This window comes from Cervus elaphus, chromosome 23 (genome assembly GCF_910594005.1).
Source record: "Cervus elaphus chromosome 23, mCerEla1.1, whole genome shotgun sequence".
NCBI classification, from domain to species: Eukaryota; Metazoa; Chordata; class Mammalia; order Artiodactyla; family Cervidae; genus Cervus; species Cervus elaphus.
This window is the reverse complement of record NC_057837.1, coordinates 23,577,738-23,594,630: the sequence shown is the minus strand read 5'-3', so window position 1 is coordinate 23,594,630 and position 16,893 is coordinate 23,577,738. Positions and strand designations below refer to the sequence as shown.

At 40.1% G+C, this 16,893-nt stretch overlaps 1 protein-coding gene across 1 annotated transcript in view; it reads left to right on the top strand.

Annotated features, from left to right (window-relative positions):
* PIP4K2A (phosphatidylinositol-5-phosphate 4-kinase type 2 alpha) overlaps positions 1-16,893 on the top strand; it is a 178,569-nt gene that overhangs the window by 142,865 nt on the left and 18,811 nt on the right. The window contains exon 6 of the mRNA XM_043885113.1: positions 1,170-1,208. Coding sequence (XP_043741048.1) covers positions 1,170-1,208 — 39 coding nt within the window. The remainder of the gene's footprint in view (positions 1-1,169; positions 1,209-16,893) is intronic.

Below are 16,893 nucleotides of genomic sequence, written 5' to 3'. Positions count from 1 at the left end.
TCTCCATCTGTGAACGACAGGTGACGCACATCCTAACTAGTGCCTGAGCTGCTTGAAGGCAAGCTGGTCATAGAGTAAAAACGTTAAGAGTGGCCAATCTAGAAGCTACTTTAACATTTCCCAAGTCACATACACATTCTCTGAATGACTGGCTAATGCAAGTACTCCAGGCCAGTAAATGTGTATTTAACAGACAAGTAAGCAGCTCGCGCCACTGACCTCTGGTCATGGTTTGGGTGTCCGGTGCTGGGCCGTGATCCTTCCCAGCTGTTTACTCAGCAAACACGGCGCTGCTGTGTGAGACACTGCGACGGTCACCAAGGAGCACGGAGAAGGGATGCTCAGTGTTGTTTATTATTATCAAAGTTAGGAACTTACTGGCCATGCATTTCCTAATCCTTCTTTTGCATTAAGATCTTTCACACAGGACAGTCTCTGTCCTTGAACTCCACCCCTAAAGCCCCGCCACTCCATCAGCATCTCAGACAGACTTGGTTGTCTGTCACAACACAGAACCGGGGGCATTATTTGAAAACCGGTGCAGTAGAGTAGAACCGCTGCAACCAAAGCTGCGTTTTCCTCTCCTTATACCTTTTGTGCTCACCCTAGAGGCACAAAAGGGGTGCGAGTAGATGTGTGTTTGAAGGGGCCTCCAACGTGAAAGGGGCCAGGAAGCCCCCACTGGGTCTTAGGGTGAGTGAGGAGGTCAGTTCGTCAGGAACCCTGAGCCAGGGAAACGGGCTGTCAGGGGCCAGGGTGCCCCACCTGCAGGACGCAGTGTGGGAGATAGGCCCTCGGTGCCCAGCGGTCACTGCAGCCAAGCGATGGCCCACTGTACTTGGAAGACCCTCAAACCAAACATCTCCGGCGGTGTGAGGAGGAGAGTGTGGTCCGACCCCGCGTTTAGAAAGGCATCTGAACGATGACTGAACGATGAACGTGACTGGCGGGTTTTCTGATTCCCACCAGGAGGACAGGAACCAGGGAAAAGATGGCACAGGTGGCAAAGGGTTGGAGACAGAGACCCCTACAGAGGCGCAGCACACACACTCGGGGAGGGCACAGGGCAGTCGGCGCTCGGCTGTCTCGGAGCTCTGCCCTGGGACGTTTGCACGTTTCACGTGAAGCCGGTGCCTCGCACGTGCTTATTTTCATCATCTCTGTTTCAGGGCTCTACGGTGGCCAGGGAAGCAAGTGACAAAGAAAAGGTAAGTGCCTGGCGTCTCTCACCCTGGTCCTCGGCATGGGCCCAGCACCTCTTAGTTCTGTCTTCCCCTCCTCCCCTGTGATTCCTGTTTCCCCTCAGCTATGGTAGGAAGCTCGTCGTCGACCTGAGGAACACTCTCCTCCAGTTCTCTCCCTCAGGTTAGCTGCCCTGTTGAACAGTGAGGTGGTTATTAGTTTGGAGTGTGGGTGAAACATTTTCCATCAGCATGATCTTGAAAACACAGCCATCGTCGTGATCCAGACTAACAGGTACAGCTCAGCACCTGGGTCCTAACCCCACTTTACGGCTGACAGGCCAGGTGTGGCCCTGAGTCAGCTTCCGTGCCTCCCTCAGCCCCAGTTTTCTCACCTGTAAAATGACGGTGTTGAGCTTCATATTCACCTGTAAAATGTTGGCTTAATGAGCTTCAAACTCCTTTCCAACTATAAAATGTTGAGACCCATTAGAATATTTTTTGTTTATAAGGACTTAGGCACAGACGAGGAGATTCCTTACCTTTCTTTGATACACTGGACTTTAGGTAATACTTGAACCACATTTTGTTGATTATGCAGGACTCTAGACAGATTCAACGGGAATCAGCTTAAGAATTTGGGAAGTGGCTTTCTGTGCCTAAACCTAAGCAGCGCGAAATCGGGACGTGTTTACATGAACGGTGCCTCTCTAATCTCAGCTATTCCTCATCATGCTGAGGTGCCTTTTCTTGACCAAACCTTTTGGAAGCTGGGCTCAAGGTTTTTGTTTCTAAATTAAATTCTTTCAGGCTGGCGTCATTCAGTTTGGGTTTAAATTTTACAGATTTGAAAATCTTTTACTTATTCATCCAGAAGTTTGTGAACATCTGTGGTTACTGTCCTAGCTTCAGGGGCTAAAATAATGAACCACACAGACATGTCCAACAAAGCAACACACACATTAAATAGGAACTGACCATATCAAGTGATAAGTGCTTTGATAGGAAACACGTAGCAAGGGGACCTAAATCTGGCTTGGTGGTCTGGGAAGAGCTGATTGGAAACCTGAAGGATGGGTAGGAGTTAGCTAGAGGAAGAGGCAAGAAAGAGCAGTGTGAGCAAGGGCACACAGACGGGCAGCGCTTGGTGCTTTTGCTGGAGGGTGAGGTGAGGCCACCTTGCAGGACCACCTGGAGAGGCTGCTGAAACAACCCAGAACAGACGGCGGCCTGACCTGGGGTGGTAGAAGATAGAGACCATAGAGAGAGATTTAAGAAGAAGAATCCACAGGCCTCAAGAGATTGAACAAGGCAGGTGAATGGTACCAGAGAGTGTATGTGGAGGGAGGGTGGCGACTCCTAGGTTCCTGGTTTGAACAGTGGGGTGGGTGGGAAAAGGGAGCAGATGGAGTAGTTGGAATTGTCATCTCAGCACCAGAACAGACGTCCAGTCGGCATGAGAGGCTGCAGAGAGGACTTCAGCTGGGAAAGGGGGCTTGGGAACCTCCTGGGAAGGATGACCAAAGACAGGGCAGCATTGATAAGGTCATGCAGGACTAGCCTAACATGAGACAGGAGGCATTCACTCAAGCCCAGGAAGTACAGGGAGTCCTGTACAAGATAAACCCAAGGAGAAACATGCCGAGACACACGGTAACCAAACCAACAGAAATTACAAAGAGAAAATATTAAAAGCATCAAGGGAAAAGCAACAATTAACACCTAAGGGAACCCCCATAAGGTTATCAGCTGATTTTTCAGCAGAAACTGCACACCAGAAGGGATCCAGCAATGTTCTCACTCAGATTTGGTAGAGAAATCAAAAACTTCACAGACAAGCAAAAACTAAGAGAATTTGGCACCATCAAATGGGCTTTACAGCAAATCTTAAAGGAATCTCTAGGCAGAAGAGAAAAGGCACCTAGAAAAGAAAATTATGAATGGGAAACCTCACTAGTAAAGGCAACCATATGGTAAAGGTAGGAAATCATCCACACACAAAATATGATATCAAAACCAGCAACTATAGAAGAGAGGGCTACAATGCAGGATGTTGGACACGCACTAGAAATTAAGGGACAAGCAAGTTAAAACAATCTTGTATTTATATGTAGACTGCTATACCAAAACTTCATGGAGACTGCAAACCAAAACTCTACAATAGATACACAAAAAAAGAAAAAGCAATCCAAACACAACACTAAAGACAGTCATCAAATCATAAGAGAAGTGAACAAAAGGGGAAGGGAGAAAAAAGACCTACAAAAACAAATCCAAAACTGTTAACAAATTGAAAATAAGAACATACATATTACCTTAGGGACTTCCCCAGCAGTCCAGCGGTTAAGGCTCCACCTTCCAATGCAGGGGACATAGGTTTGATCCCCAGTTGGGGAACTAAGGTCCACATGCTTCAGGGTGCAGCCAAAAATTAAAAATAGTAATAATTACCTTAAATGTAAATGGATTAAATGCTTCCACCAAAAGACATAGACTGGCTGAATGGATACAAAAACAATACCCATACATATGCTGTCTATAAGAGATGCACTTCAGATCTAGGAGACTGGAAGTGAGAATGGACAAAGGTATTCAATGCAAATGGAAATCAAAAAGGAAGTGAGAATGGACGAAGGTATTTCATGCAAATGGAAATCAAAAAGAAAGGTTTTACATCACATAAAACAGACTTTAAAATAAAGACTATCATCACAAGAGACAAGAAAAGACACTATATAATGATCAAGGGATCAGTCCAAGAAGAAGATATAACAATTGTAAATACATGTATACCCAACGTAAGAGCACCTCAATATACATAATAGCCATATTATGGGGAAACTGACAGTAACACAATAGCCACATAAGGGGAAACTGACAGTAACACAATAATACTAGAGGACTTTAACACCCTATTCTCATCAGTGGACAGATAGATCATCCAGACAGAAAATCAGCAAGCAAACACAGGCCTTAAATAACACATTAGACTTAATTGATATTTATAGGACATGCCATCTGAAAGCAGCAGAATGCACTTTCTTTTCAAGTACACATGGAATATTCTCCAGGATAAATCACATCTTGGGCCACAAGTCAAGCCTTGGTAAAGCTAAAAAAAATTGAAATCAGGTATCTTCTCTGATCACAATGTTATGAGATTAAAAATCAAACACAGGCAAATAACTGCTTAAAAAAAAAAAAATATGAACACATGGAAGCTAAATGATGTATTACTAAATAACCAATGGATCACTGAAGAAATCAAAGAGGAAATAAAAAAAATACCTCTAGATAAATGACAACAAAAACACCACAATCCAAAACCTACAGGATGCAGTGAAAGCAGTTCTAACAGGGAAGTTTATAGTAATTCAATCTTGCCTCAGGAAACAAGAGAGATCTCAAACAACCTAACCTCTTACCTAAAACAAAGAGAGAAAGAGGAACAAATAAAACCCAAAGTTAGAAGAAGAAAAGAAATCATAAAGATCAGAGCAGAAATAAAAACAATAGAAAAGATCAGTGAAATTGAAAGCTGGTTCTTTGAAAAGATAAACAAAATTGATAAACTTTAAGAAGAGAAAGGGAAAGAGCTCAAATCAATAAAACTAAAACTGAAAAAGGAGAAGTTACAACTGATACCACAGAAATACAAAGAATCATAGACAACTTATATGCCAATAAAATGGACATCCTAAAGGAAATGGACAAATTCTTAGAAAGGTACAACCTTTCAAGACTGAACCAGGAAGAAATAGAAAATATGAGCAGACCAGTCACAAGTACAGAAATTGAAACAGATTTTTTTTTTAATTTTTCCATTTATTTTTATTAGTTGGAGGATAATTACTTTACAATATTGTAGTGGTTTTTGCCATACATTGACATGAATCAGCCATGGATTTACATGTGTTCCCTATCCCGATCCCCCCTCCCACCTCCCTCTCCATCCCATCCCTCTGGGTCTTCCCAGTGCACCAGCCCTGAGCACTTGTCTCATGCATCCAACCTGGGCTGGTGATCTGTGAAACAGATTTTTAAACTTCCAACAAACTAAAATCCAGAAGCCAAATAGCTTCACATACATTTAGAGAAGAGTTAACACCTATCTTTCTAAAACTCTTCCAGAAAACTGCAGAAGGAACACTCCAAGATCATTCTCTGAGGCCATCACTCTGATACCAAAACCAAACATGCCAAAAAAAAAAAAAAAGAAAATTACAGGCCAGTATTACTGATGAACATAGATGCAAAAATATTCAACAGAATACTAGCAAACCAAATCCAACCATACATTAAAAGGATCATACACCATGATCAAGTGGGATTTATTCCAAGGATGCAGGGATTCTTCAGTATCTCCAAATCAATCGGTGTGATACATCACATTAAGAGACTGAAGAATAAAACCATTTGATCATCTCAATAGATGTAGAAAAAGCAGTTGACAAAATTCAGCAGCCATTTATGATTTTAAAATGGGCATTGATGGAAATTAACATAATAAAGGCCATATATGACAAATTCTAATTTCTTCAAGAAAATTAGATTCACCAAGGGAACATTTCATGCAAAGATGGGCACAATAAAGGACAGACACTGTATGGACCTAACAGAAGCAGAAGATATTAAGACAAGGTGGCAAGAATACACAGAAGAACTGTATAAAAAAGATCTTAATGACCCAGATAACAATGATGGTGTGATCACTCACTTAGAGCCAGACATCCTGAATTGTGAAGTCAAGTGGGCCTTAGGAAGCATCACTACAAACAAGCTACATCACTACACAAGAGGTGATGGAATTCCAGCTGAGCTTTTTCAAATCCTAAAAAATGATGCTGTGAAAGTGCTGCATTCACTATGCCAGAAAATTTGGAAAACTCAGCAGTGGCCACAGGACTGGAAAAGGACAGTTTTCATTTGAATCCCAAAGAAAGGCAAAGCCAAAGAGTGTTCAGACTACTGCACAATTGCACTCATCTCACACACTAGCAAAGTAATGCGTAAAATTCTCCAAGCCAAGCTTCAACAGTATGTGAACTGAGAACTTCCAGATGTTCAAGCTGGATTCAGAAAAGGCAAAGGAACCAGAGATCAAATTGACGACATCCACTGGATCATAGAAAAGGCAAGAGAATTCCAGAAAAACATCTTCTTTATTGACTACACCAAAGCCTTTGACTGTGTGGATCACAACAAACGGTGGAAAATTATTAAAGAGATGGGAATACCAGACCACCTTACCTGCCTCCTGAGAAATCTGTATGCATGGCAAGAAGCAACTGTTAGAACTGAACATGGAACAACAGACTGGTTCCAAATTGGGAAAGGAGTATGTCAAGGCTGTATATTGTCACCCTGCTTATTTAACTTATATGCAGAGTACATCATGTAAAATGCTGGACTGGATAATGCACAAGCTGCAATCAGGACTATAGGAAGAAATACCAATAACCTCAGATATGCAGATGAAACCACCCTTATGGCAGAAAGTGAAGAACTAAAGAGCCTCTTGATGAAAGTGAAAGAGGAGAGTGAAAAAGCTGGCTTAAAACTCAACATTCAGAAAACTACGATCATGGCATCTGGTCCCATCACTTCATGGCAAATAGATGGGGAAATAATGGAAATATTGACAGATTTTATTTTCTTGGGCTCCAAAATCACTGCAGATGGTGACTGCAGCCATGAAATTAAAAGGTGCTTGCTCCTTGAAAGAAAAGCTATGACCAACCTAGACAGCATATTAAAAAGCAGAGACATTATTTTACTGACAGATGTCTGTAGAATCAAAGCTATGGTTTTTCCAGTAGCCACGTATGGATGTGAAAGTTGGACCATAAAGAAAGCTAAGCACCAAAGAATTGATGCTTTTGAACTATGGTGTTGGAGAAGACTCTTGAGAGTCCCTTGGACAGCAGAGATCCAACCAGTCCATCCTAAAGGAAATCAGTCCTGAATATTCTTTGGAAGGACTGATGCTGACGCTGAAACTCCAATTCTTTGGTCACCTGATGTGAAGAACTGACTCATTTGAAAAGACCCTGATGCTGGGAAAGATTGAAGGCAGGAGGAGAAGGGGATGACCGAGGATGAGATGGTTAGATGGCATCACTGACTTGATGGACATGAATTTGAGCAAGCTCTGGGAGTTGGTGAGGGACAGCCCAGCATGCTGCAGTCCATGGGGTCGCAAAGAGTTGAACACGACCAAGCAACTGAACTGATGACAAACTCACAGCTAATACCATTCTCGACAGTGAAAAGCTGAAAGTGTTGCAAGATCAAGAACAAGACAAGGATGTCCACTATTGCCACTTTTATTCAACATAGTTTTGGAAGTCCTAGCCCTAGCAATCAGAAGAAAAAAAAGAAAAGTAATCCAAATTGGAAAAAAAGTAAAAACTGTCACTGTTTGCAGATGACATATTACAGAAAATCCTAAAGATGCTGCCAGAAAACCACTAGAGCTCATCAATGAATTCAGTCAAGTTGCAGGATACAAAAGTAATAACAGAAATCTCTTGCAATCCTGTATACCTGTATATTCAAAAAACAAACAGAATTTAAGGAAACAATCCCATTTACCATAACATCAAAAAGAATAAAATACCCAGGAATAAGCCTACCTAAGGAGGCAAAAGACCTGTAATCTGAAAACTATAAGACTGATGAAAGAAACCTAAGATGATACAAACAGGTATACCATATTCTTGGATTGGAACTCTTACAGGAAAACATAGGTAGAACACTCTGACATAAATTGTAGCAATATATTTTTTGATCCACCTCCTAGAGTAATGATAATAATAACAAAAATGAAAATGGGACCTAATTAAACTTAAAAGCTCTTGCACAGTAAAGGAAACCATAAACAAAACAAAAAGACAACCCTCAGAATAGGAGGAAATACTTGCAAACAAAGTAACTGACAAGGGATTAATTGCCAATGTATACAAACAGCTCATGCAGCTCTATTAAAAAGAAAAAAAAAAATCAAAAACTGGGCAGAAGATGTAAATAGACATTTCTCCAAAGAAGATATACACAGATGACCAAAAAGAACATGATGAGATGCTCAACATCACTAATTATCAGAGAAATGCAAATCAAAACTATAGTGAAGCATCACCTCACACCAGTCAGAATGGCCACCATCGAAAAGTCTATAAACAGTAAATGCTGGAGAGGGTGTGTAGAGGAGGGAGTCCTCCCACACTGTTGCTGTGAATGTAAATTGTTTTAACCACTATGAATAAGGAACTTTATGCAGGTTCCTCAGAAAACTAAAAATAGAACTACCATATGATCCAGCAATCCCATTCCTGGGCATATATTCAGAGAAAACCATAATTCAAAAAAATATATGCACCCCAGTGTTCACTGGAGTGCTAGTTACAGTAACTAAGATGAAATCAACCTAAATGTCCATCCACAGATGACTGGATAAAGCAGATGTGGTACATATATACAGTGGAATGTTACTCAGCCATAAAAAAGACCAAAATAATGCCATTTATAGCCATGTGGATGGACCTAGAGATTATGGTAAGTGAAGTAAGTCAGAAAGAAAAAGACAAATACCATGTGTTATCACTCATGTGGAATCTAATTTTTTTAAGTGATATAAATGAACTTATTTACAAAACAGAAACAGACTTATAGATTTCAGAAGCAAACTTAACAGTTACCAAAGGGGAAATGTGGGGAGGGATTTATTAGAAGCTTGGAATTAACATACACACACTACTGTATATAAAATAGATAACTGTTAATAACAAGGACCTACAATATAGCACAGAGAACTACTCAATATTCTATGTGGGGAAAGAATCTGAAAAAGAATGACTATAACTGAATCACTGTGCCATAGTCCTGAAACTAACACAACATTGCAAATCAACTGTACTCCACTAAAGTTTTTTTTTTAATAAATAAAAATTAAGAAGTGAGGCAGAGAAAGGAAACGGTGGCTCCTTTGACAGTTTATATTTTTACTGTGCACCAGTGACTGTATTTTCACACTTCCAACCTCTGTGTAAATCACCCTGAAGGTACCAGCTTTGACCCAAAGCAGCAGAAATGACAGACTGTTGGCTTCCGTGTTGCCATGTAAATGTTTCTTCCAGGTGCCGAAGACTCAAGTGGGTGTTTAAGTTTTAGTCCATGAGAAACTTAGAGACTCACTATTATTGGGATCTTCTCCTAGGAGAAAATAATCTGGGCTGTTTAAAGGACCACACACTAGCATTGAAAGGCGGCTTTCTCAGCATCATCAAAAGAAGGCGGCCCCAAGGAAGCCGTGGATATGATGCCGTGCGCTACACACAGGGACTGCTCTGCCTTTACTTTGTCGCCAAGTCCCTGGTGACTGCAGCCAGCCGTCTCCGCAGCGCCACCCCAATTTTGATCTCTTCAGGTTCTGGCTCCAAGGGCTCGCTTGGTCCGCCCTGACAATAACCAGTGCCAAGAAAGGCAGTTACGGCCAATGGGGTGATTGCCTCAGAATTCCAAATCCTAGAACAAGAACGCATGTGAAGGAAAGCCACAGGATTTGACGTGGCCGTGACGGTTCATCACCATCTGTCTGTCCCTCCCCATCTCTGCCTCTAGGACCACACGCTTCCCAGACACCCTGGCACTCACCACAGCCCCACTCCCTGCCTCACCAGAAACGTTCAGCCTTTTATTGGTGTAGGTTTCTGTGAAGAGATAGGAAATTACCGAATGTGTTTAACAGAAACCCAGTTTTCTGAGGATGCTTCTTATCATACATTGAATATATGCAAACTATTCCTCAAAACATCTCCCCGGAGGTGGACGTCAGAGACAAGAGGGACCTTGAGAGTCTGGTTTCCCCACCTCACATGTGACAGACCTGAGCCTGTGGAGCCTCTCTTCTCACGCTGCCTCACAGCTGGTGGCAGAGGCAAAACCTTACCTGGGCGGGGGGTGGTGAGGGGTGTATTTTTTTCTATTAATCTCAGTGTACTGGGATTTAGAAAGGTATGTAACAGTAAGCAATGTTTGTTGAGCGTATACTACATGCCAGACCTGTTTTCAGTTTTACACAAATTTGGTCATGTCATCCTGACCACTACCTTTGAGACGGGGGCTCTTGTTACTTGCTTTGTGTAAATGAAGTTACTTGACAGACAAGCTCTAACCTGCCCCACAGTTCTGACAGGACAAGGCCGGGCTTCCGGTCTTAGTGCACATTCTAACCTTCTAAATGTTTAGGATTCCCTTTTTAAAAAAAAATAAATAAAAAGGGATTTATTATCAAAAATTCATATTAATCCTATGAAGATGAAAAAGGAAACATTTTACCACATTTCACTGACGAAAGCATGTAACTCAAAACAACGTGGTACTAAGACAGTTCATTGTCTTGATTTAAAAGTTTAAAAAGTAATGAAATGACTTCAAACCACGTTGGCAAAAAAAACCAGTTCATATTTCCTCCATTTGAGAAGTATAGTTACTTCTGTAAATATAGTCTGTATTACTGTATCTTACATCATATAAACATTAAGACTGTTTATACAACAGCCCCAAGGAAGACGTCAGTGCTTTCTGCTCCTTTCTGGGCTTGGGGCTCCTGATAGCTCTTCCTCCAGGAGCAGCAGCTCCAAAATGCCATCCACCCTCCCTTCTAGCTTAGAGGCGCTCACTGGGAAAGGCTTAAAGACATAGGATGTGAAAGTAATTAAAATTGGTAATTGATGGAGACTGTGTGTGCTTTGACAAGAGAACATCATGCCTCTCTGATAAGGTAGTTTGTTTATAAAAGCTAGCAACAACCAAAGTAATATTTACTAAACTGTAATACATAAAGATAAATGAATCAATAGAGTTGAAGTCTTTAAAAGTTTGGATTTTTAAACTCGAAAAAAATTTCTTTGGTTTCTTTTTTCTGTCAATTTTCAGGTTTTCTTTCCATGATCAGTAAATATTTTTGACTCTTCTGAACAGCATGCTCTTTATAAAATAAAACCATAAATTATCATAATAATCACTTATCTCTGGTTAGAAATAATTGGAAAAGGCTGAAAATATTTTCTACATTCTAGCCTTTTATAAATGAAATCAAATGGCTTGCAAGGATATTTTCATTGCAGTCATATAATCATTTGCTACAAAATTGCAAAGAACAATTTTCATGGAGAATCTCCACTGACATGGCTTAATTAGTAATCTGGATTCCTAATTTTTCTTTCATTTGCATCACTGTAGTTGTTTTAATTTCCCATACTTTTCACTTGTTGATGACAAGTTTTCAAACTGTCACTTCAAATATTTCATGATATAGGTGCAGACAAGTCTCATCTCTACGATTTGAACTTGACACGTAATTAGTGCGATCTGCATTAGCATAATAATGAATATGGAACTGAAGGAAATAAAGAAGCTATTTTCCAACAATAATGGAATCACTTTCATGGCAACAAGTATCAGAACATGCATGTACAGATGTCTTGAATTTAAAAAAAAAAAAAAAAAAGAATGGTGCTTTTTAAAAAAAAAAAAAAAAAAACCGCTGTCAGATTCTGACAGCTGCTATGACTTGTTTTATTCTTTAACTCTTTTCTTTATTAATGGAAGGGCATCTTCCACTCATGGCTCCAGCAGTTTTGCCCCCTCTAAATGAGACAGAAATGCGGATCTCCCCGGTGGTCCATCTTTTCACAGCTGCGCTGCAATTCCAGTGTGACATCAAATTAGTAATTATAGCTGAGCAGACTGCTTTTTACAAATGACAGTCTTAGCATGCTGCCAGCAAGCAAGCTACCCAGCAGGGAATCTGGACAAGTAAAAGAAAACATAACTGGACTCACTTGATTTCTGGGGGATTTGACCTGACTCTTTATAACGCCCATGTTCTTGAGAGAGAGTGAGTGAGTCCTGGGGATTTACACAAATATGCATTCTGTTCGTCGTTCTGCACAGTTCTTCTCAAAACTCATGTCTGGTTTTATTAAGTAAAGCCAAGCCTGTGTAATGGAGTCATTGGGTCACAATAAGAAGATTCCTTTTAACATCTAACCTTCTCCCTGGAACCTATTTGAAAGAAAACAGCTGCCCTGCAATTGGCATTTGTATAACTATATTGGCAATAATCACTGTTGACACCTTGATAATGGGCTACAAAAGGCCGCCTGGTCGATTCTTAGGAATTGTGAATTGTGCTAGCAATTAAGTGACTGTCACCATCTCTGACATTGTACCTATTATTGACTGAAGGTTCAGCAAAATTCATCATTAATACCCTCACACCAAAAAAAAAAAAAAAAAGCTTTCCTAAACCAGTTTTCAGCATTTCTTCTGTGATCTTTAACTTGTAACAAATTATAATTAATTACCACCTCCAGCTGGTTCTTTGGGATGAGTGAAAGGCAAGGTAACAAAGACAGTAAGCTCAGAGCAGAAGGAACAGAAACAGCAGTGCATTCTTCTGGGAATCTTCCTTTGCTATCAGTTAAAAACTGCTTCCTTTTCCATGTCAGTGAATGACCAGTTAAAGGGAGGTTATCAAGGTTTTCAGGTCCTCAACTCAGCTAATACTTTAACCTTCTGTAAAATTTCTTCTCTCTCCAGATGAAAGTGAATTATTCCCTTTGCCAGCCAGAGCTAGATACACCTATCCCAGCACCCAAAGTGCAGGGGAAATTTTCCCATCGGGCAGAAGCAGGGCCATCTGCCTGTCTCCTGGCCCTGAAATGCTGTATTAATGTAAAAGGGGGCTCGGAAGGGAAAGGCACCAAACCAGAGCCTTCGCCAATCTGAGTCCCAACCCCTGCTCTGGCATTAATGGAAGTCTGGGGATAAATCATTTGACTTCGTCTTCATTTGTAAAATTAAAGGATCTCATTGGTCTTCATGCTTTATTGTTTGCAAGCATCTCTTGTTTCAGGTGACTCTTTCCCTCCTGCAAAGGTGCACTGCAGCCGACTTGACAATCACCAAAGTCCTGTCTGCTCTGGCCATGGGTTATGGTGATTGCTATTACTAATGGAAAAAATGTTCTGAATTGTTACATAAGTCTGCAGATGTCTGAGCAAAGGCTTAAGAACTCTATAATGTAAACCATGGGGGTTATTCTGGGAAGTGGAGTTTTAAAATTTGATTCCTTTGGAATTTGGTAAGAGTGGCATGTGAAGAGGAAAGATAACATGCAGTATGATTCCTGGGAGCTTCTCCCAAATGACAGCATTAGAGTGCTCAGGCCAGTCTGGCTTATGGCAGTGTATAAACTCAGCTTCACTGAATGCACTCAACTCAGATTATCCCAAGCACACAGAAGCAGTGCTGTTAGATGTGGGAATTTCTGACAACTTATGCAGTTGATTCTAGAAAGAGTTGGAGCAGAGACTCAACTTCCAAAATGTAATATGGCTTGAATTTAAGCCAACCTGCTGCAGATGTATAATAAAACAATGAAGTTCTAATGTTCACTCAGTTCAGTTCAGTTGCTCAGTCATGTCTGACGCTTTGCGACCCCATGAATCGCAGCACTCCAGGCCTCCCTGTCCATCATCAACTCCTGGAGTCTACCCAAACCCATGTCCATCAAGTCGGTGATGCCATCCAGCCATCTCATCCTCCGCCATCCCCTTCTCCTGCCCCCAATCCTTCCCAGCATTAGGGTCTTTTCCAATGAGTCAGCTCTTTGCATGAGGTGGCCAAAGTATTGGAGTTTCAGCTTCAACATCAGTCCTTCCAATGAACACTCAGGACTGATCTCCTTTAGGATGGACTGGGTGGATCTTCTTGCAGTCCAAGGCACTCTCAAGAGTCTTCTCCAACACCACGGTTCAAAAGTATCAATTAGGGTCATTAATGTTCACTAGACTGGTATTAAACCAAAAACTATACAATTTGGCAAACTCCGTGCATTTTCAGACTTTGACATTTCTTAGATTATCACCATCAACATCCAGGTCACAGAATCTGCCAATCAGATGGAAACACTGTATGGCTTGCACATGCTTCACCTGTCACATCCCAGCTCACAGAGGAAAGCCAAGCCATCACCATGCCACTTAAACGGCCCTTCTGAGAAGTCTGACAATATTAGGAAAGGAGTAAGTTTCACTTTCTCAATATCAGCTTTTAGGGAAAATAAATAACCAACAGCTGGGTCCTGCCAGCCTTAACAATTCTAAATTGTAGAATTATGACAGGGCTTATCTGGTTTTGTGCTTCTTAGTTGCAATGCTATTTCTCCAAGTATTTTGAGGTATATTCTCTTTCTACATTTACACAAAGAGGTTCAAAACAAAAATTATGTGAGACTTTCATATCCAGATGCTGGTCACAAATATATACATTCTCAGCATGGAAATAACTAGGTATTAATGACATGTTGGATCATTTCCCAAGCTATGAATTTGTGTAGACGTTCCGCTTATGTTTTTAAAGGTTATATGTACTTTTTTGTGAGAAAACACCTGTTATCTTTGCTACTTCTGTTTGAACTTTACGCACATTCACTAATTTGCCTTTCCATGTATCAAATTTGTGACTTCAATGTTTTGAGAAGCAGAACTGATTTTATTATAAAATCTTTAACCTCTCTTACTACCCCCAAATTGATACCACATATGTGATGTTATTCAGGCAAATTATCTTTATCCCAGCTCCAATGTAAGGATTAGCTAAAAAGTCTCTCCCTTACAGAAATATTTCTGGAGTATATCTTCAGCCCTACAGACTCTGATTCTTATGAAGTTACTTCAGCAAGCCTGATGGAAGGGGGGTTTATTCTTTCTTTGCAAGTTTATTTTCATTTAGGTGAGCTTGGACTACCAAGTAAATCAGAAGCATCAGCAGTCCCTAACTTGAGACAATAACTAGTACATATTTTTTATGCTGTGAGTTCAGCTCCAAGTGTAATAGGGTCAATCAAAGGGACACCGGACAGCAATTTTGGACACCAAGGCTTACAATTAGACTTTTTAAAAACAGGTTGCCAAATGAGCACGTTGAACAAAAATTCATTTCTTTCTGAAATACAAGTCCTTTAATCACGGGGTGCTATGCTATGCATCATCCTTTTCATTGAAACCTTCTGGTGCCAGAACCCTGTTTGCATTAAATGCTCGAGTGTGACAGAAGTACATTCCATCTCCCTGTTAGGGTTCCATCCTGAAATGTGTCTGTATTATATAAATTTTGGCTCTGAGCATTTTAAGTACATGTATTTTTTAATTTTTCTGTTAGTAGCAATTTAATAGACTCTTTGTAAAACTTAATTGTAGAATGATGTTAAAAGCCAGTATATTTTCATTTGAATTCTGTATTTGAAGTTTTTGTCTGTAAATACAGATTTTAAATATTTGATTTTAAAAATGTTTGAGTCATCCAAAAGATATTTTAGTGACATTAAAAAGCTAATGAAAATTTCCATGTAATTTCTGGCTTTACTAATAACTCTTAACACATCCAATATTATTAAACTCCACACGAATGACAGCAATCATGCACCAAGTTACAGAATCAATGAAATATAACATATTGCTAACAGGTTAACTTCTATCTGAAACAAATAGAAAATTTAAATCCTTTTAGTAAGCATATTTTTGTTTTTGGAGAATGTGCAAAATTCAGTAATTTAAAATTTTAAAGTTTATTAAAAGTGCTAAATACTTTTATATTAGAAGCAAATGCAAAGTGCAAATGCCTTGCACTTTCTAAAACTCTTTCTACCATCCTAATGGAAAGAAGCAGAGCCCCCTGCTCCCAGGATCCATCATTTGTCCCTGGCCACCGCCTTCTGCTGAGCTGGCTACAGAGGCACAGTTCTAAAAACAAAGCTCTGGACTTTGTAGCTCTTAGTTCTGAATATTTTTCCCTTTTTTTAATCTCAAACTGCTGGCCAAGTGTGTCCTGAGAAATCATTTACATCATTTATTGGATCCTAGGGAATACTTACATATTCAGAAGTGTTTATACATTTAGAATACTGTCCACACATTGATTCTCTTTAAGCCCTGATGCACATAAAGCATCTTTGACAATGACCAATATTGTTAATAGTGTGTTTCTTACTATTTAAGAATTTGGACTTGCTGAGTGACAACCTATAATACTGTGCTTTGAAAGAAACCAAAAACTGGCACTTTCCTTGTGGTCCAGTGGTTAAGACTCAGTGCTTTCACTGCCGAGGGCCTGGATTTGATCCCTGGTCAGAGAACTACAATCCCACAAGCCGCCTAGCATGGCCAAAAATAAATAAGAGACTTTTCACCCAATAGTGTAGTTACAAAAAGCAAAGGAGGGAATGTTTATAATGAAACAGTTTTCTTTTTACAGCTCACAGCAAAAAAAAAAAAAAAAAAAAACCTACTTTAGAAAGTGTTCCCAAGGAGCTTGCTACTCTCTAGTTTTTTGGGGTTGTTTTCTGGCTACTGAGAGTTCAATTAGTGAATTTTTGCTTTAAGTCAGCAAAATCGCATTTACTAAATTACCCAATATTATCATTTACTCGCTGAGAAAAATGAAACCCATGAAAAATTAAGAGAAACGTCTGTCTTTGGCCATATAACTATTTTATTCCATATTAATAAATGACATAAAATATACTTTATTACTCTAAAATTTTAACTTACCCAGTTACTGTAAAGCAACATTTTACTCTCACTTGGATTTCAGTGAAGCTTTCTGGCCAGGGAGAGCTTTTGCAGTGACCAGAGGTCTTTCTGGC